The sequence below is a fragment of the Gallinula chloropus genome (assembly GCF_964237585.1).
Source record: "Gallinula chloropus genome assembly, chromosome: 2".
NCBI classification, from domain to species: Eukaryota; Metazoa; Chordata; class Aves; order Gruiformes; family Rallidae; genus Gallinula; species Gallinula chloropus.
In genome coordinates, this window is record NC_140086.1 from 129,387,927 (window position 1) to 129,413,561 (window position 25,635).

Genomic DNA, 25,635 nt, shown 5'->3' on the forward strand with positions numbered 1-25,635 from the left:
TAGGTAGTCTAATTTTTTTTTTTTGCATATTTAGAAGTAATTTTGCACTTTACAAAAGACTGAAAACAACATCTTTATCCCTCCTGAGCATGTTATTCGCATCCTAATTAATTGCAAGGGTTTGGCAGGGTGGGAACAGGTGCCCATAGCTCTAAAATATTTGGTCAACAAAATCAGCTCCATGGTACAATTATTCAAATATTAGAGATCCCCCTCCTGAGGAGAAGGGAAAGTGAAACTGTCTCGTAAGATTAAAAACCAGCATCCATACCCCAAACCCCAAAACTAACTCAATACCCACCTCCCAGTTCTTTCAGTTTCTATACAAAGCTTTGTATGGGATAAGAGCAAAGGCCTGAAATGTCAGAAGCCACAAAAGTAGGTGAAACCCCATTTTCCTAAAGGATACTGGAAGTTTCTATTAAATTGAGAGCAGTGTTTAATCCTTAATCTTTAAAAAAAAAATTATTTTAACAGCCCTCTCTCATTAAAAACACCTGAAAAATGGAAGGGTTTTTCTTTAAATGAGGAGTTCAAAATTAATATGTTAATGGCAGAATCTTTAGAATTTTCTTTTTTAAGTGTCTTTATGGACCACTCAAGGGAATTTACAAATAATGAATATAAGCTTTTAGTCTAATTAGTGATGTCAAGAATTGTCAAATTGAAATCCTGAGGCAAATGGTAATAGGTGAAAGCCTACTATCTGGCTAATCTGCATAAATATAAGAACTCGAGTCAGGCTTATGTTGGTCAGTGTACCTGGTTTTTGTATGATGTAACTTGTATACACCAATGTAAATCTTCTGGCTGTGCTTCTTGCCCTATCATACCCTGCCTGCATTTATCCAGTCTCTTTCAGAGTGTTTGGGTTCATCCCAGAAGGGCGCAGCCCTGTGCCTGGGTGTTCGGTGGTTTTAGGGAGCAGAGCTGCGTGGTGTGCTGGCCCTGTGGGCAGCTTTCAAATTGTTCATCCTGGTGGAAAGTAGTAAGCAAATCTGATGTTTTGCAGGCATTGGTGGGAAATTTGATCATCAGCACAGGGGGATTGGTGAGGTAATCCAAGAGCCAGATTTTCATCTCGACTGCTGAGATAATACACCTCTCCAAAGCGGCTGCTTTGGTGGGTTGTATGTGCATGATGAAAGGGGAAAAGTAGAGCTGGGAGCCAACTGTTACGTCTTGCAGGAGCTTTAAGAAAAAATTTTCTTTGTCTAAATTTTATGGAAAAAGTTATACTGAGTGGTTGTACAGAGTGCTTTTAAATCCAGGTCTGGGATTAAATAATGAGGCAACACAAAGAGAAGTATTGCTGCAGTTTGCTTGTGGCTTAGCCAAGCTTTGTCTGCTTGAATTGCTGAATTGGGTCTGAAATTGGAGCAGTAACATTTCCTCTTCAAGTATTCCGCCATCCAGATTAGTGTGTAAAAATAAAAAGAGGTGATGTTTGCTAACAAGTCTGTATTTGAAACCATTCTCCTCCTTTCTGTAGATAAGGCATCAAGATGAACTTTTTGGTTCACAAGCTAATGGCTTGATTTGATAAGACGCAGTAACTGTGTCATCAGGGTGCCTTGTAATATACACTAGAAATTAATTACCTTTTAATGGAAGTGATATAAAACCCTGTGTTTTTTTCTTTCTTTTAAAAACCCACTGAGGTTCAGTAAAGTCAGTATACCTCCTCTTTAAGTAAGGAGTGTAACCCTTTGCTTCTGTACTTATCAAGGCTACTTGTTAGGAATAAGCAAATTGTGATATATATATTTGTGTGTGTATATACACATATAACTATATGTGCACACATAAAAGATGGCTTGGAATGCACATTCAACAAAGCTTTATTTGGACGAACTTACTACTACTATTTGTTAGGTGCTTTCAGGAATCAAATGCAAACAACTTAATAAAACTGAAGAGGCTGCTTAAACCCACGGAGTTTCAGTGTGAAGTTGGGAGGCAGGCAAAGACTGCAGCACCTCTTACAGGACAAGCTACTCCAGTGGCTTTATCTGTATCGTTATTTATATTGCATGCATTACTTACATTTACCATGGAGAAAAGGAGGAGACCCCCTTCCCATACCTTATAATTTAAAAAAAAAATACTTCTATTTTTCCCCCTCTGACCACATTAATATGAATGGAGAGTTAAGGATTTTTGATTTTTGCAGTGTGAACCTGCTTCCCCTCTATGAGAAGAGCATTAAAAACACTGATTCACTTTGTTGTGATCAAGCATCATGTATTTGAAGCAACCTGAGGGGGAGAAACTAATAAACTGTGTGTGGGGGGCAGCTTTTTCAGTTCGATTTTTTTCTTGCCTGTTTTTATTTTGCTGGCTGCAGAGTAAACAATAAGACACCTCTTCCCCTTCCCCTATAAATTCAGTTGGTTGCCAGCAGTTCTCCATCTGGCAAGTGGAGTTGCTAACTTTGTTTCTATGGCTGTAGGACTTTATATAAGTTTCTTACCGTATGGCATTAGCCATACACAGCTTTTTTTTTTTTGCTGTGTGTGGGTTTTTATTAAATATTTCATCTCCAGCTGTCCATGTTAAGTTTGTGTTGTCAGTGAAGTAAGCTTGAGAAATGATGGATTTCATCTTCACGCAGCTCTTTAGATCCCAGGGAGAAAAGGGCTTGTTTTGGGGAATGGGTCTGCAGGAGCATTATGTGTAGCTGGTCTGAGTTGGGGCACCGCAAACTCTGAGGCAACACTGTGGAGTTAAGAGCACTCTGACCTGGTGGATTTTGGAATACTCTGCCTCTGTGCTGTTGATGTGTGGTGCTAAGACTTTTGTAGGTAACCAGTATAATAGTGCCTACCTAGAACAGATGAAACTTACTTGCTCTTTGCAGGTGTGTGAGACTGGAAAAGTTAGACCATTTACTTTCTATCCCATAGGTATTGAGTTCAAACAGTTGAATGGACTAACACTGTCAATGTTCACTTGATCTCTTTTCAAATGTGTTTAACTCTCTTCTGTAGAAGACTCTTTAAAAACAGCAGGTTTGTACTGTGCAGGTTTAAGACATTAATGTTGTGTGTAGTTCATATGGCTGCTGAAATAAGAGTATTATCATAAAATGTTTTGTGTTGGAAAGGACCTCAAAGATCATCAAGTTCCAACCCCCCTGCCACGGGCAGGGATGCCTCTCACTAGACCAGGCTGCCCCATCCAACCTGACCTTAAACGCTGCCAGGGAGTGGATGGCCACCACCTCCCTGGGCAACCTGTGCCAGTGACTCACCAACCTTATAGTGAAGAATTTCTTCCTAATATCCAATCTAAATCTACCCCCTTCCAATTTACAACCATTCCCCCTGATGCTATCACTATGTGTCTTTCTAAGAAGTCCCTTCCCAGCTTTTTTGTAGGTCCCCTTCAGGTACTGGAAGGCTGACATAAGGTGTCTCCCCTGAGCCTTCTCTTCTCCAGGGTAAATAACCCCAACTCTCTCAATCTGCATTCATAGGAGAGGTTCTCCAGCCCTGCGGTTGTCTTCATGGCTGCCCTCTGGTCCTGTTCCCACAGTTCCATGTCCTCCTTATGTTGGGGACTTCAGAATTGGACACCATAGTCCAGGTGGGGTCTCATGAGAGCAGAGTACAAGGGCAGAATCACCTCCCTTGGCCTGCTGGCCACGCTCCTTTTGGTGCAGCCCAGGATACGATTTGCCTTCTGGGCTGCAAGTGGGTATTGTCATCTCATGTTGAACCGCAATCACCCCCAAGTCCTTCTCTACAGGGCTACTCTCTCTATTACTTCATCTCCCAGCATGTATTTGATGAGGGTTGTCCTGACCCAGGTGCAGGACCTTGCACTTTTCCTTGTTGAACTTCATGAGGTTCGCATGGGCCCACTTCTCCAGCTTGTCCAGGTATTATGTGGTGGTGGTTTTGAGAAATTGGAATTAAGGAGGCAGCAGTCTCTAGGGGAAAGAAGGGGTTTTGTCACATAAAGCATACAGTGAGGCTGTATTAGTGAAAGTGTATAGTGAGATTTTAGTTAATGTGGGGATGCAAACATCGATAATTTTTGGGACCTTTTTAGTCCAAGAGGATTTTGGTAGGTTGAAGGAGAAAAAAGGGGTGTGCATAGGGAAGGCAGAGAGGAGGAAGGAATACACATAGAAGAATGAATGATGAAAATGTGGGGTTTTTCCTTCCCATATCTCATCACTTCTTCCTTAAGAGAAGTTTTACTGCTTCATGTGTGGAGAATTCTCGTGGGTTGGGAGCACTGTGTGTCCCTGTGCATGTCCCCTGCATTTACAGATCAGAGATTACCCCTTCAGAAGCCAGTAAGATGGCTTCTAGGAAATTATGCATCTTCATGGTGCTTTGCCCTTTCTGTCTCTGTTCACACGTACAGCACAGACGTGCTGCCTTCCTTGTGAAGGAGCATGACGATATCTCTTTGTCTTACCTGCTTTCAGTGTTGCAGAGATGTTTGTGTCCCCTTAGATGCAGGGCTTCATGTCACAACATCCTCAGAATAAATATGCTGGCATATGATCATCAGCAGTGGTTTGAAGTAACTGAGTTTTTACACGTATAAGACCTGAAAAGAAGAATTAGAATGTGTGCAATTCCTCTTAAAATTAAGTTATTGCCAACTACTTGCTTATGGATTAACCTTACACAGAAACCAGAGAAGTCTGTCTTTTTTTATACCCAATAAAAGGTGTTCTGGGTGTCTTGTTCAGAGAGAAACAAGTGGGAATACCTGTTCACATGCTGTAAGCTACAGGTGGCTTTCAAAAACCTTGGTACAGAGCACAAGTGTAATTTGCTCAGACTTTCTTTCAGTTGACATCTCAATTGGCAATGCCTATTGGGAAGGGAAGGAGTAAATTAAGAAATCTGCTTAAACTAGAAAAGGTGCATACACAAGGCTTACATGAGTCACGTTGATGAGATGCTGGCAATGTTTTACTAAGGATTTATTAAGACTAGATGAGCCAAATTTTAAATGAAACTATAAACTACCTTCATTGAATTTGAAAGGACTACTTCTTGTCTTACAAACCTGGTAGGGCTGCAAGTAGTTGTAAAGTAACAAAACTGAGGCTTATTTTAAAACAAACCCACAACCCTCTGAGTTTATGCTGTCTGGGATGTGATAACGGCGGGAGCTTTGCATACGCTGTACTTTGCTGAAGAAAATTGGCTTGTGAGGAAGACAAAAGGCATTCCGAAAGAGCTGATGTTGTCTGAGAGTGTTTCCAGGAAGATACTCCCCTATTTTTGTCTTTCTGCTTCCCACCTACTGCGTGGAGTTTTGTCCCTGTGCAAAGACACACTTTCTGAAGCCGGGACCCACCCTCCTGGAACCTGTTGTCGCTCCGGCAAACCCATCCAGCCCCGGCTTTGTCCCTCGCTCTTTGCTGAACGTTTGCGTTCAGCTTGGGTTTTCTCTTGAGGAAGTTGAGGGCTGACTTTCTGTGGGTTCCCGTGCGACGGCTGCGGATTGCTAATGCTGTCCTGCAGCGAGGAGCTGTGTGGGGCTGCCAGAGCGGAGGAGAAGGATGGGGAGGAGCCATGTCTCCGAGCAGGAGCTAGGCAGGTTATTGCAGCTTGTGGGGATTCGATCTCTGCCTGCTCACTGCTAGTCCCATGCTTGTTCTGGTCCTGGGAACACAAACGCATTTCTGTCACTCCTACCTGTTCTTTCTGCAGCGGGGGAAAGGGGCTACAAGCTCTGTGTATTTTTAGGTAACTTTAAGAAACACATTTGCACTTTTTTTTAATAGGAGCTGTTACTGACAGTCTCAAAGGTGATCGGTATCTTTTCTGCTGGTTGTGTGGGATTCTTCTCTTGGCTGTGCAAAGCTTTATTTTCTTTTTCTTATTGCTAATTGTCAGAGGGCAATGTTGTAAAACAAAAGTTTATGTGCATCAACAAACACCCGACTTCAAACTTGTGCGTTGGGCAACAAGTTAAAATTACTTGTAGTGCAGCCAAGCAACTGATCAAGGTGTAAATAGTTTTGAATTAAATGGTTTGTACAGCTATTGTTGTATTTTTGAAGTGACCTTTCAGTTTTGTACAATAGGTGTCTCACTATTGCCATAAATTGAGGTGCACAGTGGGACTGTACCCGACTTGTCATCTCCTTTGGCTCTTTCAATGTGGTAGAGGAACTGGTATTTTAAAGTGACACTTCTTCCTTGCTCCTCTCCCTTCCTTTTCCTCCCTTTCAGGATGTTCAAGTTATTTCTGTGCTACAAATGTTAGCTGGCAAAGGTCTTAAATTGGATAAAACTTTTCAGTCCCTCAAAGTCACATGGAAAGGAAAAAATACCCTCCAACCCTTGTGCTATGCCCTTTATTGTTGAGTGAATGTGGAGATTGCTCCTTTTTGTTGTTGTTGGACAGTAAATGAAAAGATATAGGTAGGTTTTCATTCTGACATGAAATATGAGGTGGCAAGTGTGTGTGTGAAACTTGTATATGTGTTTCTGGAAAGGACCCTTCCCCCTCCCCCCCCCTTCCCCCAGTGGTGGGTATGCTCTGTGAAGGGTGAGCATTTGTCGTCTGGCTTGGTGTGGAGCTGGGGTGAGACCTGTTGTTGGTGTGCTGGCTGGGCTGTTGTGTCCTCGGATCCTTCTGTGAGTGGCACTCCTTGCTACGAAGCTCATGAATTTTAATTTGAATCTACAAGTGTGAGAGACTAATGGCATGACACAGTTTGAAGCTCATTGAATAGCGTATTGGCTGCCAATTTTGTGGTTTGGGATTTCTCTGCATTAAAACTTCCCAGTATTTTTAATATTGAATGAACATCTCCTTTTATGTTCTACTTTAGGACCCAACTTTCAAGTTTCAGGTTGACATGTGAGATTATTTTGCTATTTCAGAGCAATGTATCAATACTTTGGGGTGATTGTTCTGTAGCACTACCGCTAGCCAAGATTACAGTTTAAGGAAATCTTTGCAGATTTAAAGGAAATTCCCATCCTTCTCCCCCACCCCCCTACAGTGAAGTGCTCCTGACTCTTTTTGCTTTATTAGAAATGAAAGCTTAAAGGCGTTGTGTGTGGTTTGGGTTTTCATTCTCCTGTCCTTGTCTATTCGTGTGATCAAATGCTGAAATTGGCTCTTGCTTGCTTGAGAGAGGGGAAAACAGCTGAAAAAGCTGCCCAGCCCAGACTTGCTCATCTTTTCTGATAGAGAAAACACGTTTGTCACTTGCTCCTCTGGGCCCTGTAGCATCAGGGATGATACACAGTATGCATCAGGAGAAGTTTGGGTAAGAAGACTTTGTGCTGTAAACTCTGGTTGCACCCTGAACAAAGCATGTCTAAAAGAACATTTTGAGATGTAAAACGCTTGCTGCAGGCCTGGGTGGGTGGGTGGTGGTGGTGGTGGTAGGGAAAGGAGTGCATTTTAAAAGGAAATGAGGAGCAAAATGAAAGCTTTGGATTCTATTGCTAGATGAGAATGTTTCTAAAATTGGACTTGTTGCAAGAGTTTACTAGCCTGTATAAGTTTAACAAAATTCTGTTACAAAAAGTCCTTAAAGTGTGAAGGGTTTTTCTGTGAGAGGTCAGTATTGAGCAATTAAAACACTAAGAAAAACTCTGTGTTTGAACACAAGACACTTATTTTAGCTGCTTTGGTGAACAAAAATGTAGTCGACAATTTCAAAGTAGGTTATTCTTATGTTGACCCCTCTCCTTTCCCCAGATCTCCCCAGGCTGGCCAGGCTAACCCAACCAGCACATCCTACCTGAGCCCAGTTGAAACTGTTAATCTACACATTCTTGTAAATCCCAAGGGGTTTGTGGCATCTCTGGCATTTATTTGTTCTTTCACTTTGGGGGAAGGGAGGAGACAAAGGAATTGGCTGTGAAGGCGGCCAGCACACTGCCAGGCTTTGCAGTAGCACTTCAAAGTGAATGTTTTGTTTACTAGATAAGTGAAAACTGATGCAAATTTAGGGTGGAAATAGAATGAATTTACTGATTCTTACCCCCTCCTCCCGATGAGGCATGGAGAATGACTTGTCATATAAATGTTAGAAAACAGTCCGTCATTAGACTAATGAAAAGCTTAATATCAAAGCGAATGTATTCATTCAGATTTATATTTTCTTTATTGAAGGGATGTAGAATCTTGAAGTATCATCTTGTTGAATTTAAGAAAAAAGGTCTTAAAGTGTGTGTGTGTGTGTGTGAGAACCCGGTGCAAATTCATGGGGTTATCACACCTATTTATAATGGGGAGAGAGTTAGATACTGAAGGCTGTAAAGCTGAAATAGAAATAGTCTTGGAGAAAACTGGAGACTTCATGAAATGTAACAGCTGTCAAATGTGTAACAAGTATTTCTGTAACAGCTCTTTGGACTTGAAATGGTTTTGACCTGACTTTTCCCCCCTCCCCCCACCCCCAGCGATCTGTTGAGGTTTTTTTAGTTGTGTATTTGGTTTTGCCCCTTTCAGTATGACAGACGCCTAAACGCGGACACTGCTATGTATAGTCTCTCTTGTGATAACATTTTCTTTCTGTTTTATTTTTTTAAAAACTATTTTCTTTAATTTATCTACAGGAGTCGGAAGCTTCAGATCAGAAATATCCCGCCTCACTTGCAATGGGAGGTAGGAAGTTACTTTTAAAAATTGATATCTGTGCTTAAAACTGTGTTTCTGTTTCTCTCTTTATCCACAAGACTTTTCCCCTTCCCCCACCTTTCACTTGCTTTGCACACACCACCCATTCTGTTCTGGGGAAAAATCCTTTGGAAGAGGGAACAATAGAGCCTTCTAAGTAATTCAGATAACTGCCTTCATTTCTGTTCTCCGAGTTAACCATAAAAAATGTTGAAATGGATTCTTTGGTGAATGCTGACTTCCTGATGCAGTCACTCTCTTTGACTGAAAGCTCCTCCGTTTTGGACCTTGTTGGTGTCTGGGGTATGAGTTCAGTAAATTTAATGCAAATTTGTGTTTAAATACTTGGCCAAAACCTTTACAAAAGCAGATCCTTTTCTTTTTTTCTCTCCCTTTCTTGCTGCTCTTTGGTGGTGGCACACTGTTAGATCATGCCATTAGTTACTTGCTCTCACCAATGTATTGTGTAGTTGCTGTTTAATCTCCACAAATAGTGTTATAATTTTTGCAGTAGATGGGCTACTGTGGGAAACATAAAATCCCAGAACGGTTTGGGTTGGAAGGGACCTTAAAGACCATCTAGTTCAACCCCCCTGCCATGGGCAGGGGTACTCTCCAATGGACCAGTTTGCTCAAATGGATGTGTTCTTTACTGTTTTTCAACCTGGCTTGTGTTTAAAATGTTGTTTTCAGGTTTTACTAGTGGTTAACTCATAGTTTTGCCTGAGGGAGGTGGGAGGGTGGAGAGTTTGAGGGTAAAGCCCCAGTAGTATTGTTCACTGAGCAGGTTTGGTCTGCCTTCTGCATCTGACTTTGCACCTGCAGCTACTTTGCACTGCCAGGTTGCTTCCTAGCTTTGGAGAGAAACAGTAGTATTGTTCTGTCCACCCTAGGCTGTCAGCCACCGGGTTTCTCTGAGATACTAGCACACACCACCTCTCACTGCTTCGCTCTGTCCTTCTGGAGTGTGCTGTCTGTATAAACACTTCCTCTGTGCTTCCTGAACCTTGTGATCAACTCAGCTGAACCATATCCACCTGATATCTTTTAAAATTCCTGATTGTGTGCTTTGGTCAAGCTTTCAGGGAAGGTGGTAATGGAAATGGTTGAGGGTGACTGATTTGAGGATTAACTTATTTCTTGGTGGAAACTCCTCTGAGAATTTTTGGTAGGAATAGTGAGTATCCTACAGAGCAGAGGCATATGATTTAGAAAAATATGAATAAATACAGATATAAGCACTGTTGAACAGAGCATATAAAAATGCTTCAACCTCTCATCCCTCCTTGCATGTATGTAGATATTACTGGTTGTACTTAATAGCAGGCATCTACCTTGTTTCCCATCTGCTTCCTGATTTTTTTTTCCTAAATTATTTCCTTCTCCATTGCAGTAGTTTCTTTGGTGACATCTGGTCTCAAACAGATGTTCCCTCTGGCCCACCTTTTTAAAACACTCTGTCTTCTGAAAATTTCCAAGGAAGAGTTAAAATTGTCCTTAACAACATCAACTTAACCTTGCTTAGATATCTTGAATCTGCTTCTACAGACATGACCCTTTTTCTGGGCACAGAGGGATGAGTCCCCAGAATAACTTCTAGAATGCTTTTTCTGTTTCTTGCAGCATCAGGCTGCTTGCCAGGTAGGGTTTGTCCACAAACTTCCTGAAGTTTTTCTTTGTGCCAGTGGTCTGTCACTTCTATGCTAAGCAGGTAAGTTTTGTATGGTCTCAAAAGAGTGCTGATGACAAAATACAGCAACTAGTGATTAAATTAATCAGAAAATTGCATTGTATAAATCTTACTTGGGCTCTGGTATCTCTTTTTTGGTGCTATAAGACTGTGTAAAAACTTCCTTTCAGCTCTGTAAAAACGTTTTGGATGATTCCTCCTTAAAACATGTTTCCTTGCAACCAGTTGCTTGGTTGGGAGGTTAAAAGTTTATACATATGGAGAGGGGTTCATATTGAAGCAATGTTCTTGCATAATGTTTTCTGAGGGGATGGTGTGTGTGTGCATGCACACATGTGTGGCAGCTGGAGCAATTTTACTTAAATTGTTTCCTATAGTCTCTGTGCCGATTTGCTTGCCTCATCACTCCTTTGTTTATTGCTTGAACCAAGACTGGCTTCTAATGGGTGTGAAATCCTTAAAACCAAACCAAAATCGACCAATGAAAGAGGTCTCTAGGTTAATTCAGTCTATCAACCCTCATGTATGTTTGATATTGAAATACAAAGCACACTTTCCGCTCTGCAACACTTTTCCTTTTACAGTGCCACAGGGACATGTGAAAAGGACAGAAGAAAGATTAATGTTATTCTGAAACTTTTTTCCGGGTACCAGCATTATTAGGAAGGTTTCCTTGTCACTCTTTGTCAAAGGCATTTTCTTATCTCTGATATAATTGTCTTGTTTTAACTTTGTTGTTTATAGAAAACAAGCATTTCACATGGGAACCCAGCAGATGTGCCCCAAGCAGCCAGTGTAGATGCCTCTAGTTTGTGGCTGCTCTTGTTACCAGTGTGTCACACAGTGGTACCTATAAGTGCTGGGCCACATATAACTGGGACCCAGTGAGCATCTCTGTGCACACCCACCTCAAACAGAGGTGGTCCTTGGCTTATAACATATCACCTACAAAAGCTCCTAAAATGAGAGCATCCATAATGTTCTCAAAAGCAGCTCATTGGGTTTGTAGAATGTGGGTCTGGAAGAGCAGTAGGGATGCTGGTCCCATGGGAATGCAGCTGGCATGTTTGTGGTAGGGTGTAAGAGTTTGGCAGTAGCTGCCACTCCTGAGCACCCCAGGGAGTAGTATTGCCTTCTGGTTTTCAAAACTAGAAAAATGTTCAGGGAGCAAGTTGAAGCTTAATCTGAATTGAGAATGCTTTCTGATACGTCTGCAGAGGAAGGTGTCCCATCGTTGATGCTTTGCTCTCCATGCAGATGGGAGCTGGCTCTTTAAGATTCATGAAATGTTACAGTAAACGAATCTCCTGTGAAAACATTGAAACTGTCACTTGTGTAGCTGCTTAATGCATCTACTTAGTAAAATCTAGTAACTTCAGTAGAGCAGAAGACTCAAAACATTGAATTTAAGTGTGAAGGAAACCTTGACTTCCCCATGGAAGTATCTAGCTATCCTGGAGACTCATGTGAGGTAGGACACTTGACCTATAGTTATTCTGTATGGATTGGAAAACCAACAGTGGGTGTAAGTGGCCACTGAGTAAAAAGCATTTATTAATAAGACTCTTCATAAACCAATAACGCAAATTCAGAGGAACTATTTGGTTTTCTGGCTGCTTTTTGGAGAAAAATGTTCCATCTAGTTTTCTCCTTCACATAGGTTGAAGTTACTGAGCAGAATACTGACTCAGGACCAAGTCCTCTGAGTAACAGTTCATGGTGTACTTAACAGACCATCAGGGTGTAAGGAAAAAGAGTAGGTAACCCTTTTATACCTTCTTTTGTGCTAAGTGATGGAAGGAAGGCAGATAATGACCTGCTGTAGTCTGCTGAGTTGTTACATTGAAACAAACCCACAAGGTTGCTATCTTGAAGAGCTCACTCTTAAAGTGCAGCTGTGAAAGATAAAATTCTAATGTATTCCAAGGCATTCAAGGTTACCTTTGTACAAAACTTGCTTGGTAACTAATTTCAACTTCACAAGAAGACTTTTGGCAAGGTTTTGTAGTTCTCTGTACCTATGATTGGGTAATCTTGTACTCCTTGCCTGGCTAGGAGAGAGTGGAGGAGTGAAGGCAGCATCTCTGAACTAAGAAAATTTAGGACTTGCCTCAGACTGAAATTGGAGTCTGGACTGGTAGGGGCTTATCCAGGATCATGGTCTCTGCTGATCCAGGAAGTAATTTGCATTTTTCCTCCTTCCCTCACTGGACTGTCTGGGTTTGAGGACTCTGGATCAGTGCCTATGTTCCATAAAAGCATCATCACTTCTGGAATGCATCTTCTTCCTTCTATTCTGCTTGCACATAAAGTACATATGGAGGTCATTGTAGCAATTTAGTAATTTGAAGGATATGTGCATGAACAGATTTTATTTTTGAAAATGAATCAGTGTCATTTGTTGCAAAGATTGTTTTGGTGAAGCAAACCCTCAAACAATCAACACACCTTTTTTTAGTGATAGTAGATGGGTATTATTCCCTCTCTTTCCCCTTTTTCCTGTCTTTACTCATCAAATATAAAGTTCAGATTGATAGGAATCATTTAATGGTTTAGGCTAGAAAGGGACCTTAAAGACCACCTAGTTCCACTCCCCTGCCATGGGCATGGACACCCTCCACTAGACCAGGTTGCCCAAAGCCCCATCCAACCTGGCCTTGAACACTGCCAGGGAGGGGGCAGCCACAGCTTCTCTGGGCAACCTGTGCCAGGGCCTCTCCTCCCTCACAGGGAAGAATTTATTCCTAATACCTAATCTAAATCTACCTTTGTTCTGTTTAAAGCCATCACTCCATGGCCTTGTAAACAGTCGCCCTCCATCTTTCGTGTAGCGCCTTGAGGTGCTAGAAGGCTGCAGTAAGGTCTCCCTGGAGTCACCTTTTTCACAGGCTGAACAAGCCCAACTCTCCCAGCCAGTCTTCAGCCCTTTGATCATCTTCATGGCCCTCTTCTGGACTGTCTCCAGTGGGTCACAGAATTGTAGAGGTTGGCAAGGACCCATGGAGATCATGTCCAACCTCTAAGAATCATAGAATCTAATTGAATGTTGCAAAAAGACCTCTAAGATCATCAGGTTCAACCTTCAACCCAACACCACCATGTCTGCTAAAGCAGGTTCAATTGGAGTAAGGTGCACAGGATTGCATTCAGGTGATTGTCCATGTCGTCCTTATGACAGTGAAGGATTTGGCACACCACTGGTTCCTGTTCCCCACACGTACTACTAGCCTTGTATCTTTCTCATTAGATACAAACACCCTGGCTCTACGGCCTGTGCAGAAAAGTAAATACAGCTTTATCACTCTTTCCTGCATAGTGGTCTGCAGCATACTGTTTTGACTCCTTATTTGTAACTACACCTAATCTTTCTCTCAGCTTGTGAGCATTCAGCACTAGAGGTGTATTTGCAAGAAGGTAAAGGAATGCCCTCTAGAAGGTGGTCTAGATGTGGCAATTTAAAGCTGAAGTACTTAGAGTTTGTTTCTGATTCCACATGATGGGGATCAAAGTAGAATTCTTTCAGAAGGACTGTTATGTGAGGTGTCACCTCCTTTCTTTCTTTCAAAACATTTGAAGACTAGCTTCCTCAGTGTAGAAGATGCTTCAAGAGATTTTATTTCCAAAAGTTTTTCCATGTTTAGTGAATAAAGTGCCAGACAATAGACTTAAGGACACATGGTGTCAGAAACAGCACTTGCTGGCTCAGCAGGAAGGTAGCTGTTGAAGAGTTACCACTTCTGTGGGTTTACTTCCTCATTGGTTTGTATGGAGTAAATAGATAGTGTGTTGATGAACTTTAACAAAAAAGGTAGACTAAAAGCCCAGCCTGTGAAGTGTGAACCTGTTGAGTGAGCAGAGAAGCAAGAAAAACATTGTGGATGTGTATTCTTAGCTTTGCTGTGAGACTTGTGGGTTGCTTTTGGGGACAGGAATGTCTGGAAAGGGAGATTTGATTTAGCTCTTCTTCTAAAGGCAAAAGGATGTTACTAAACAGGGTTTGCTTTTCCTCACTTTTTCATAGAAATGAAAAACAAAGTCTCACAGTTATGCTGATACCTCTTATGTTTTAGATTCTCCAAGGAGAATCTATAATGCAAAATTTCTGGATCAGAGTTGCAATGTGAGTGCAGGTTCTGCACTGAGGTATCTGTCAATACAAGAAAGGTTTGAGCCATCTCCACCAACTTGCATATTTTAAGACAACCTTCAGTTTCTTTAAAAGAATTGAGACTGATTCTGGTTGTGAGTAAATGTTAGTAAGTCTTATAGTGCATGTAAATGGTTGTCCTGAGGATCTGTAGTAGCTTGTTTTGCTGTTTTAAAATAACTGAGCTGTGTGGGGTAGGTTTTGTTGGTTTTTTTTAATAGTGTAAAATTCAACCTTGCTTGAATGGTGCCTGCTTATGATGCAGCTTATTTTAGAATACCAAGCATATGAAGAGGACAGGTGGTGAACTTGTGGGTTTTAAGAAAGGAAAAGAGAAACGTGAAACTATTGCAATTAAGAATAAATTAGGATTATGCAAAGCAGATATTTCTCATAAAGCAAGATGTAAAGGGGAGATGTAGCTGAGCTACAAAGAAAAAAATTCTAGAAGAAAGATGAATCAACGCTAAAAAGGTTTAAAATGTATTGAAATATGATCTTTCACCTCAAGCCTTCTCCAAGAATCCTAACTTAATGTAGTGCTATAAAAATAATGTATAGCTATAAAAGTGCTAGCAGAATGCTAAGCATGCACAAATTACCTGCTGCTGCCTGCTAGGTGTGGGAATCTCTGCTCAGGATCTCTGCTTTCTGTTTCTTCCTCAGTGTGCTACATCAGAGTGGTACAGCTCCTTTTGCCAACTGCTGCCTTTCCTACTGAGCTTGAGACTGGGGATCATATTAGTCTGTTCTCTATAGCATATAGTCTTTTACATATTTGAAGACCTACAATGTTTAGGGAGTGTTAAGAGAGTTTAAGTTCTTTCAATCTCTTCTTGGGACTCTTTATTTCTAGGGAAGTGATTGTTCCAAAATCTCTCACCTGGGAATGTATCATGAGGCTTCTCCAGAGTAGCTTCTGTTGTTTAAGATGACTTTGAGCACTTACCTTGTCCTCTGTTATGCCTGCACTCCATTTCAGCCTTGTGCCACCTCCAAATTTAATGAACATGCTCCTGATGCAATCCTAGATGTGGCAGTCTCTGCAAACCCCCTGAAATAGAGCTTTGCAGTTTGACAGCTGGGAAACACTCACCTCTGTTTATCTTAGGAGTCTGTTATAGGGGGCAGAGTAGGAAGCTTCCCAAGAGAGATTCCCCTTTCACACAGAGCCCAGCCCCAATGCCTGATGGTTAATTCTGTTATAATGAGAAACTGGAAAGACATAAAGAATTGCGTGCATCAAACAAAGGCTGGGTGTTGATTGCCTGCTTATTTTGATTTCTAACTACAGGACAAAAGTGATGAGCAGTCCCTGGTGCAATGCAGACCCCCTGGGCAGCACTGCTGTCTCCTGGTCTTGGAGTTATACCCAGGGGAGCATGGGGGCTGCCTTGGTTCCTCTCCTGCCAATGAGCAAAAAAAAAAAAGAGGATGGTAGTCTTTTTCCTCTCTGTGGTCTGACCTGAGCCCCCCACTCTGAATTAACTATCATGCTGGAGCTGTACATATTTCCCATCATCTAGCTGGGCTTAGCAGCAGATGAGGCAATCTGATATAGGAAAGCGACTGCATTTGTGGCAGACCACCCAATTTTGCACTTAAGACAACATACTGGCTTATGTTGGGATTTTAATTGCCTGGCTTAATTATAGGGGGTGATATTTACAGGTATATGTGAGGTAATAAACACCTTTTGCAGGTGTTTCAAACACAAAGTGTGGGAGTGAAGGTCCTTGGGTAAACGTGCAGTAAGCATATTTCTCACTTGGAATGATTTATTTCTATGAGTGTGTTGGACACAGTGGTGCTGATAATCATCTTACAGTTGTTGTAAACTAGGAGAAAAATATAGCAGGGAAAGTAATTTTCTTTGAGAATTGGAGTACAGCATTTTATTACTTAACCCTCCCTCCCCTCCCCCCCCCCCCCCCAACAACAACAACAACAAAAAGAACCCCAACCAAAACCACACCAAACTCAGAATCTTATTAAAAGTAGTTAAGTGATGCTTTTATCTAATGTTTACCCCCATTGTAGGGCTGATATCCCAGATGCTTCCACTGAAAATACTTTGCTGTGTTTTTATTGCAGTGGTAGGCTTAGAAAAATAGCATTGTGCTAGTTAACACAACTTTTTTCTTTAGGAAACTGTATTGTGATAGTTTAAGGAATAGAGAAGTTGGAGGTGAGGTCAGGGCTCTGTTGTTCTGAGCACCTAGAAGATACAGAAGGTGGTCGTCCAATTGCAAGAACTAGATACAATGCTATTATTCTGTTTCAAACAAATGACTCACCAGGTCAGAGCTGGTTTGATGGAGACAGTCTAGAGGTCACTTCTGCTGATGGCCAAGGTGGTAATTTGAAAGAATAGGCAGTAGAAGATTTGGGGCTCATGCTGCAGGAAGCATGATGGAGGGTTGCTGGTCAGGCAGACCCTCAGCAGGTTGGCTGAGCAACTCTTCAAGAAGGTGTTGATGTGCCACAGCTGTTTGGCCAGAATATTAACCAAGCTGGAATAACTGCTGGCTTTTGTGAATATGATTAGGAAGCTGCAGTGACGTCAGGGTTTGTGTTTTGAGCTCTTGGTGAACCCTGATGTGGAGGGGGGGCAGCACAAGGAGCAGAGGGAAGTAATTGCTTGGACCTGAGACATTCTGTCTCATCTGAGTCACACAGCTTTGTGATTCAGTGAATTGTCTAGACCTCTGTGTTGGAGTATGAACTGCTTTTCATTACGTAACGGGCTCTAACGTCAAAGCACAAAAAATCCCAGTGAGTTTTAAGTGTTAAATGTGTTCATTCCAACAAAGACATGCAGCAGCTTTATGTCTTTGGAGACTGAGTTTATGGCCTATATCTTATTTTTCTTCTAACATTCAGTGTAAGAAATAGCTCACTGAAAGATTTAAAAAAAAAATAAGGAATGATTCAGAGCAACTATTTGATCAGTGCAACTGTTTGATCCAAACTTCCTCCCATACAAATTTGTTCCATTGTCCTGTGACTGAGATGAGAAAAATTCCATTTTCATCACTAGGTTTTGATCTTCTAAGACAAAGGGAGGCACAACCTGTGATCCCTTAAATTTTCATAAATGTTCTAATACTTAAACCAGCTGTTAGTGTGCAAGAATTTTGGCATTGTCACCACGGGGTTGCTTGGCACTGTTAGAACAATGTGTTGCTTACAAGCCTAGAATAATATGGTTCCTTGTTTACCCTGTCACTAACAGTGACTCCAAAACTTGAGAAATCTTAAGAGGCACAAAGCTTGCTTGGTTCAAAATGCTTTTTGGGAAACCAGCCACCAAATCTTACTTTTTATTTGCAGTTCTAGATAGGTGTCGGTGAAGACCTTTGTTCAAGAGTTTAGTTGCCAAAATGTTGCACCCCTTAGCTATAATTTTTACTTTAATCACTCTTTTATCCAGTGTTGTGACATACCCTTTTGCAGAATGATAAAACCATTCAGGTTGGAAGGGATATCAGGAGGTTTATAGTCCCAACTTTCTGCTAAAAGTCCTGTATTGAATTCAAACCATGACACTTAGGGTGTTGTCCAGCCTTGGAAAACTCTAGAAATGCGGTTTATGCAGCCTCTGGGTGACAAGTTCTAAGGTGTAATTACTTTATTAGTGAGAATTATCCTTGTACCTGGTGAGGAGATCTGTTGTCAGCTTAAGCTTGTCCTCCCATCCTGCATCTCTGCAGTGAGACTGGCTCTATGTTAAAGACCGCTGGGCCAGGCTGCTGCTACACTCCCCTCAAAGCTATTTTTGGGCTCAACAAGCCTAGGTCCCACAGCCTCTCCTCACTGGAGAAGTCCTTCAGCCATCTTGGTGGCCCTTGATTGTACTCATTCCAGGTTCTTAATGTTTGTCTGAAGGTCTGAAAACTGGATGCAGTATCTACTTGTGACTGATTTATTCCCTTTTACTCAGCATTCGTTAACTTTCCTCCATCCATTGACTGTGCTCATGTTAATACAGCCCAGGTTGTTGTTGACCACCTTTGCTGCCAGGACACAGACTTGACTGATGTTCAACTTACTGTCCACCAGCACCCCACACGGTCAGCAGAGCTGGTTTCCAACCAGGTAGTCCTTAGCCTCTACCAATGTGCAGAGGATTATTCCTTCCCCACTGCAGGACATGGTGTTTGTCCTTGCTAATTTTCGTCAGGCTGCTATTGACCCATCCTTCTACCTTGCCGAGGGCTGTCTGGGCAGTAGCCTTGCCCTCTGGCATGCTTACTGTTCCCTTCAGGTTGGTCTCATTCCCAAAACTGAGGAGGATGTACAGCGATGCCTCTTCCATGTCACTGACAAAAGTGTTAAGCAAGACAGGCCCTGGGACAAACCGCTTGTTACTGGCCTCCAGGTAGAGTACTGTCCTCTGAGCCCAACTGCTATTCATTACACCACTGTTGCTGGGAGTTAAAGCAGATGTGGAATCTCTGCAAGTCTGTCACCTGCATGCACACGACTCAAAATGTGTCTGGAAGTGATGTTACATCTCTGCAGACAGAACATAGGCTGTGTCATTGCTGGCTAAGTTATGTTTATAATGATAAAATTAACCCATTGTTCAAGCCACCCTCAAGTGAGACAGCCTGGAAGTGACATAAGCAGCCACGACACCCCTCTGCATTTCCCATGTAACTGTGATCTTGTACTGGCGCTCTGGTAGCGTAACAAATCAACCACCAAGGAGCTACTTGGTGAAAATCATAGCTTATGAAAGCTCCTTTCATTTTGAATGCAACCTCAGTTTAGCATGCTGAAATGAAAGTCCCAAAGTGTGGCTTTGGCCCATGAAAGATATACCTCTTTTGATAAGGAAAAAAGTTCTCTTTTCTGTGTGTTAGCATGTAAGCTCAATCTCTCCTAATGAGTTATTCATGCTGCCTGGTATCTTAAATCTTGCTTACTTTAGTTTTTCTCTGTGAAATGGGGAAGCAGTAGTTCTTACTGGTGTTGGGCCTTCTGTGGAAGTGCTGGTTTTAGATGCTGGCAGTGCAGCCCAAGAGTTTCTGGTGAAATTAGATGTTAGTGCCTTTTTTGTTGGCATTTGTGAAGCTGCTGGTAAAGCTACATGCTCTTATAAAAAAAAGAAGCCCTTCAAGTGTTATAAAACTACTGTGATTAAGAAGCAAGCTACTTTTGTCCTGCTCTGGAGGAGTTCTGAACTAATATCATTTACCTGCCTTGAAGTTGTTACTAGCAGGGGTTTTTGTCTTCAGATTTACCAGTTGTAATATTTGAAAAGAATTGGAGAAAATGCACTGAGTTGTTTCTCAAGCAATAATAGAAGGAATGTTATGAGCTCTTGTTCATGGTAGCCAAAGGAATAGGAAAAATGTTAACTTGAAGTGGCCTCAATGATTCTCCTCTTAACCCACTTATTCAGTTTGTGCATAAAGAACCTAAAACCATCAACACTGTGTCAGAAAAAAGGTTTGTGTGTAGTCCTGTGTCCTACCTTTGCTGCACCTTGGGAGGTGTACAAGCATAGGGATGAGAACGTGGCAATAGCTGAGCTATTGTCTCTTGGCTTTTAGCGTTTGCAGCCCAGAAATGGTACCTTTGGGTCTGAGAAATTCATCTTGAGTTTCTGCAAACATTCTTGAACCTAGCATCTGCAATATACTGTAGTGAAGAGTTGCATGGTTTTAGGGTATGTTGCAGGAAGAACCATCTCATGTCACATGTTTTAAGTACTTTTATTCCTCCACCGTTCCTTTTCCAGGCTGAAGGCCTGTGTGGAAGCTGTTCCCTATCCTTTGATTATCTTAGAACTTCCAAGAATGGGACAAAGTGATTTGGAGTTGAGGGACAGAATCTGCATGCAGTTATGTCATTCATTTTAGATTATTTCATTTTATGAAGATAGCTGCTGTCAGAGACCTCTTTGTCCTGGGTTTTGATTTTTTTTTTTAATTTTTATTTTTTTTTAAAGGGGGAGTGAGGGAAGAGAAGCTGCAGTGAAGCTTCTGGAAAACTAACCAGTGGAATGAGGCTTGCTGCTTATGTCCCAAGAGATGATCAGACTTTTCTTTGACAGCCATGGGCAGAATCAGCATTATCAGTAGTGTAGATCCTCCTCTGGACTTGCTGCTGGTTTCCAGGAAATGTTGCATGTGAATCACGTGCATACCACATGTTGACCTAACTTAATGCAATGGACTGTTGTGTGGAGGGAGGGAAACAAAATGTGCTTTTTCCCAAGGGTCTGGCTAGTTCCAGCCCAGTTGATTCTACAAAGCAATGGTAGTCAGCACATCTCTCCCCACGCTTGTGCTTAGGCATGTGGGGTGTTTTTGTCTTGTTCACTCAAAAACTAGAAAGTGTCTCTCAAGGTTCTTCTCTGATGACCAAGTCTGAGACTGTTGTAAAGGCTGTCATGCTGCTACTGCTATAAGCCTTCTGCTTCATTGCTACTCATACAGGCACGCTGCTTCACTGCCTGCGTGTTCTCCTTTCACAGTGACTGCTTTGGTTGCCATCTTGAACTTGACCATTGAAGACCGAGGGCCCATCTGTGTCTCTCCTTGCAGTTCCCATATGCTTTCATCTAGAGCTACAGGGGAAAAAAACCCTTATTTCTTGGATGTGCAGGGGAGGAAAGGGACAACAGGAGCTCAGCTGCAAATCTGCAGAAAGGGGGAGATGTGACCAAGGCAAGCAGTGAAGCTGTTGTGCCAAGCAAGGGGAAATGCTCCAGACTTATGGGAGGAAAGATGCCAACACAATCAATACCTGCCTTGCATGCTGCCATTTCATCTAGCTGCTGGAGTGTTCTGCAAGAGTTGGGATGGTGGGTCAGGTACTGGCTGCTGCGTTGAGGCCTTGGAAAGCATCAGTGAGGACATGAAAAATAGTTAGGATGTCTTCAAGGTCTATGTGAACACCAGCTGAGCCAAAAGCTGCTGAGCAGGGAAGGGAGGTGAAGTTGTGTTCATGTGTTTTCTTTTATTTTTCTTGTGCTATTCTGAACCATGAAGCTCCCTCTGATTCTGTGTCTCAACCTGGTAGCCAAGTACATGTGGGCAGGGAAAAGGAGGAGAATGTAACTTGAAATAGCTCTCTTAGTTTCAGATGCTTTGGATGATGTGGTGATCAAAAGGGGGGATGTGATTAAAAGCCATCAAAACCACTTCCAAGCACATGCCTTTTAGTGAAGCAAATGAGCAGAATTTTTAGAATATAATGCAAACAGGAAATCACTCTGCAAACTGTAGCCCACCATTAACTGGGGGGGAAGGTAGTTTTAATGTGTCTTGCAAACAGCCGCCTTGTTATAAAGTCTAACAGGGGATTGAGTAGACTCAAATCAACATTTCTTGGGACACCTTTTATTAGGTGTTGTGTGTTTTGGGGTTTTTGGGGTTTTTTTCCCCGCCCTTAGTAATAGTTGAGCTGTTATGTGAGTAGTAGATAGCTATTCATGCAACACTTTCACTTATTTGCTCATGTAGTTCCCTTACTGAACTCAGTCACCCAGTGTGAACAATAACCAGGAGACTAACCTCAACAATGTACTCTGAAATGGAGGGTTATAACAATGTGCTGATGGCTTCTAGGTAGATGTTCCTGGGTCCTTTGTTGCATTGGATGTACAAACAAATCCGTAGCCTTCATCTGATATGTGTAGCAGCTGTTGCCCTTTTGGATGTGGTCAGACTTGCAAATCTGCTGTCCATGTTAGTGTCTGCTAGTGTCCTTGTGCAGATTGAGCAGGCTGTTGGCCTGGAAAACTTCTGCATGCTACTTTTTCGGCACAACTTTCATCTTTTTGGCATGTTATTTTCTGGTAACTGTTTCTTCATCCAAATGTGTAGAAATCTACAGGAACCATTCATGCAAGCTTACACTGAAGCAATGTTTATTACATCCCAACTGCAGGACTTGTGCTTTTTGAGTATAGGACTTGTATGGACCTATAGTGTTCTCGTGGGCAGCGTGGCATTAGCTTGTTATTCCTAGCTTTGATTTGTGAGTATTGGTCACTCCCAAATGGTTGCTGGTTTAGGTTATTATCACAAACTGGGGTGACTTGTCATCTGTTCCTGATGATGCCCTGTTTTTTAAATGTGGTAGAAGAGATGGTGCAGTGGGTGGATACTGAAGACTTGAAGCAGTTTCATGTCTGGGACTGCAGTGGGAGTGTGAAGAGTGAATTCATGCTAGATTAGTGATTGGGACTCTTCCGACTGTGCGATCTCCAGTGAGCTGTAATGGACTGCAGACACCTTTAGGAATTCTTTATGAATGCATTGAATACATTCATCCTTTAGCAATGTGTGCAGATGGCTGTACAGCAGTTACAAGCCTCTCTTAGCTATGTGGTGTATACCCACTACAACCAGCTCCCAGATCTGAGGTCCGCAGCTCACTGGCTGTGAAATTCATTGTGGTATCTAGAGGGAGGGTGGAAGGACTCCAAAATGTATCAGAAAAGAACCTGACCTTTTGCCAGCTCAGGAGTTGAGGTGGCAAAGTGTGAAATGCTGATGTTGCTGCTAAGTGCTAGAAACAGTTGCCTATGACTTCTGTTGCTTTGCCACATGCTTAAATTCTGGTGTAAGCTGAGGTTCGGTGATGCCTTTGGACTCTGCAGAGATGCACATGTGGGTGATTGTTCTGTATGGCCATATGTCAATGAAATACCTTCAATCTTAATGAAACAGGAGAGCCTTTCAAAGTGGTTAACTAATGAGATATGCTAACCTGCTTCAACATGGAAGTGTGTATTTACAAAATAGATAGAAGCAATGCGATGCTTTGTTTGGGCATGTTGAACTGTGGTCTTGCAGCTTCCCTGGGTTGTGAGGCATTGGTGTGCTTGCGACTGCCTTTTCTGCCTTGCTGTGTAAAGTCAGCAGGTTCTATCCTTTTGGGAAATAGTGGTCTTGCAAAAACAGAGACAGGGATTATTTATTTTCTTCTTAGAGTAGGAATAGTTGATTTTCTGAGGTTATGCATACCTGCATGTCAACAGTTCCTGTGAATTTGCCAGAACTAATCTCTTTAGTGATCACCCTTCAGTTTGATTGTTCATGTTTCCACTGTGGAACTGTTATTAATTTCTCCACCATTCAGACAGTCCATTAAGGCAGCTTTGCAGAGGTGAGCCAAGCAACAGGCCCTTGAGACTGTGATGTGTAAGGGATACTAGAGCTGTAGCAACCACTGTCTTTGGATTGTGTTGACTGCTGTGCTTTACTCCCAATCCTTCTGCATGGTATTAGCTTCTGAGCTTTGTGGGATTAAAAGCATTGCACTACTACATGCAACTTGTCAGAAGTCTGTCTTCTGCTTGACAAAGAAGGTACAGCACTTCTCTTGCATTTTGGTTGTAGTGACACCATCTGTTTTAGCAGTTGATGAGAGCTTTGCAAATGCAGAAGAGATCTTCTGGCCTTGGTGTTAGGGAGGGAGCTCACTGGGTCTGGCCATATGTGATTTCCTATGCTGGGATAGTGGTGCACTTGCTGCTGGTGATGCCAGGCTGCTGATGCAAAGCTGGTTCTGCAAGGCAGGAGGTGTTGTCCTGGACTGAGGGGCAACAGGTTTCTGATGGCAGAGCACAGAGGTGCATGGGATGGTTTCCTGCCGAAGACCACTGCTGCTGCTTCTGAAAGCCATCCCTCACAGTGCTGGGAAGGGTTTCCCCAGCACTACCCTGGTAGCGTGGTCACATCTGTGTGCTTCTGCAGCTTTTACGTATCTCCAAGTATTTTTATGGCTTTCAAAAAATATTTTTAACAAACATGAGAACCACTGGATCAAATATGTAAATGAAAAGACCACAAAGCTTCTGTGCAGCAGATCTTGCACCTTTTGGAGAAGAAGGTAGTACAGGTTGTGTGAAATGGTAGAGTGGAAATAAAGTTGAAATAAAACTGTTTGGGGTGTGAGCAGATTGTAGACTGTGCTGTAACTAGTAGAGTGACAAATCTTCAAGCTGCAATGGCATTTGACACTCCTGCTCTTGAGATTTCTCATTTTAGTGGAAACACAACCTGAAGTGATCTAAGCTGTTCCAGCAGTACTTCAACTACTTCCCAGTGTGTATGTGGTAGGAAACACGGTCTCTGCACCCTTCTTGCATCTAACCAAATTCAGGTGGTTGGGTCTGGGACAGAGGAAATTTCCATTTTGTGAGTAATTGAAAAGTTGCCTTCAGTCTTAAGGGAAATTTTCAATGAGCAACGATGTAGCTGGTACATAAAATGGAAGAGCTGGCACTACTGACTACTTCTGCTCCCGTGCTGTGTTTGACCATGGGGAAACCCCTTAAATCCTATTGACTTCTGCAGCAGGTTGGCTTGGTTTGCTGTTGCTCCACTGGGTCATGGTGTATGTGCTTTAGCTGTAAAAGTGAAGGGTTTGAAGGTTTTGGAAGTGTTGAAAAAGAAATGCCACTTGAAATATTTCTATCTTTCATGATCTAATTGGAGATAGATCAATATCTATCAATAAATAAAGGTACCAACTTCCTCCTGAGTTTTCACTCAGGCAATGGTAAGTTTATAATCAAGTGAGGGATGATTTTAATAAAGTGTCAGGACAGTGTTGCCATCACATTCAAATTGTGACTAACATTAATTATAGATACTGCATATTAGTTCTGCTTTTCTTCTTGACATCCTAAACTTGGCAAAAGAAAAATGTAGATTATAAAAAGATTGAAAATTAGAGTTTCTCTTTCAGTTCCAACATCTCATGCCTGGTTATTTAAACTTAAAAAAATGTTTTTAATAGATCTTCCCAGAATGTTAGTCTGGTGCCAGATGAACAGTTCAGGGGCATTTCTATAAATCACCAAAAGAAAATTTTACCATGAGATGAACCTTAAATTTCATCTGCAAAGAAGGAAAGTTAAAAAACAGAGCCATCCCCCAAACAAACAAAAAACCCCAACCCCAAACCCCTCTTCTGCTTGACTTCAGATCTGCTAAAAAGTATTTTTATAACATTATCTGAAACAAAACAATGGTGTGTTCATGAATTATTCTTATTTGAAGCCACCTTCCTTGCAAAGTATTTGCTATTCACCAGTTCAGTTTTTCTTTTAGCTGAGCAAAAAGCAAGCCATGTTATAAGCTTTCATGACCATACCTGTTTTCTAACTTTTCTGATTTTGATGGTGATAGAAAAGCAAGTGTGGATGATG

At 42.0% G+C, this 25,635-nt stretch overlaps 1 protein-coding gene across 4 annotated transcripts in view; it reads left to right on the top strand.

Annotated features, from left to right (window-relative positions):
* The window catches only part of IGF2BP3 (insulin like growth factor 2 mRNA binding protein 3), a gene marked incomplete at both ends in the record, with an annotated part of 113,533 nt that overhangs the window by 17,019 nt on the left and 70,879 nt on the right, over positions 1-25,635 (top strand). For all 4 annotated transcript variants that reach the window (XM_084279702.1, XM_084279703.1, XM_084279704.1 and 1 more), the window contains one exon: positions 8,559-8,607. In XM_084279702.1, coding sequence (XP_084135828.1) covers positions 8,559-8,607 — 49 coding nt within the window. The remainder of the gene's footprint in view (positions 1-8,558; positions 8,608-25,635) is intronic.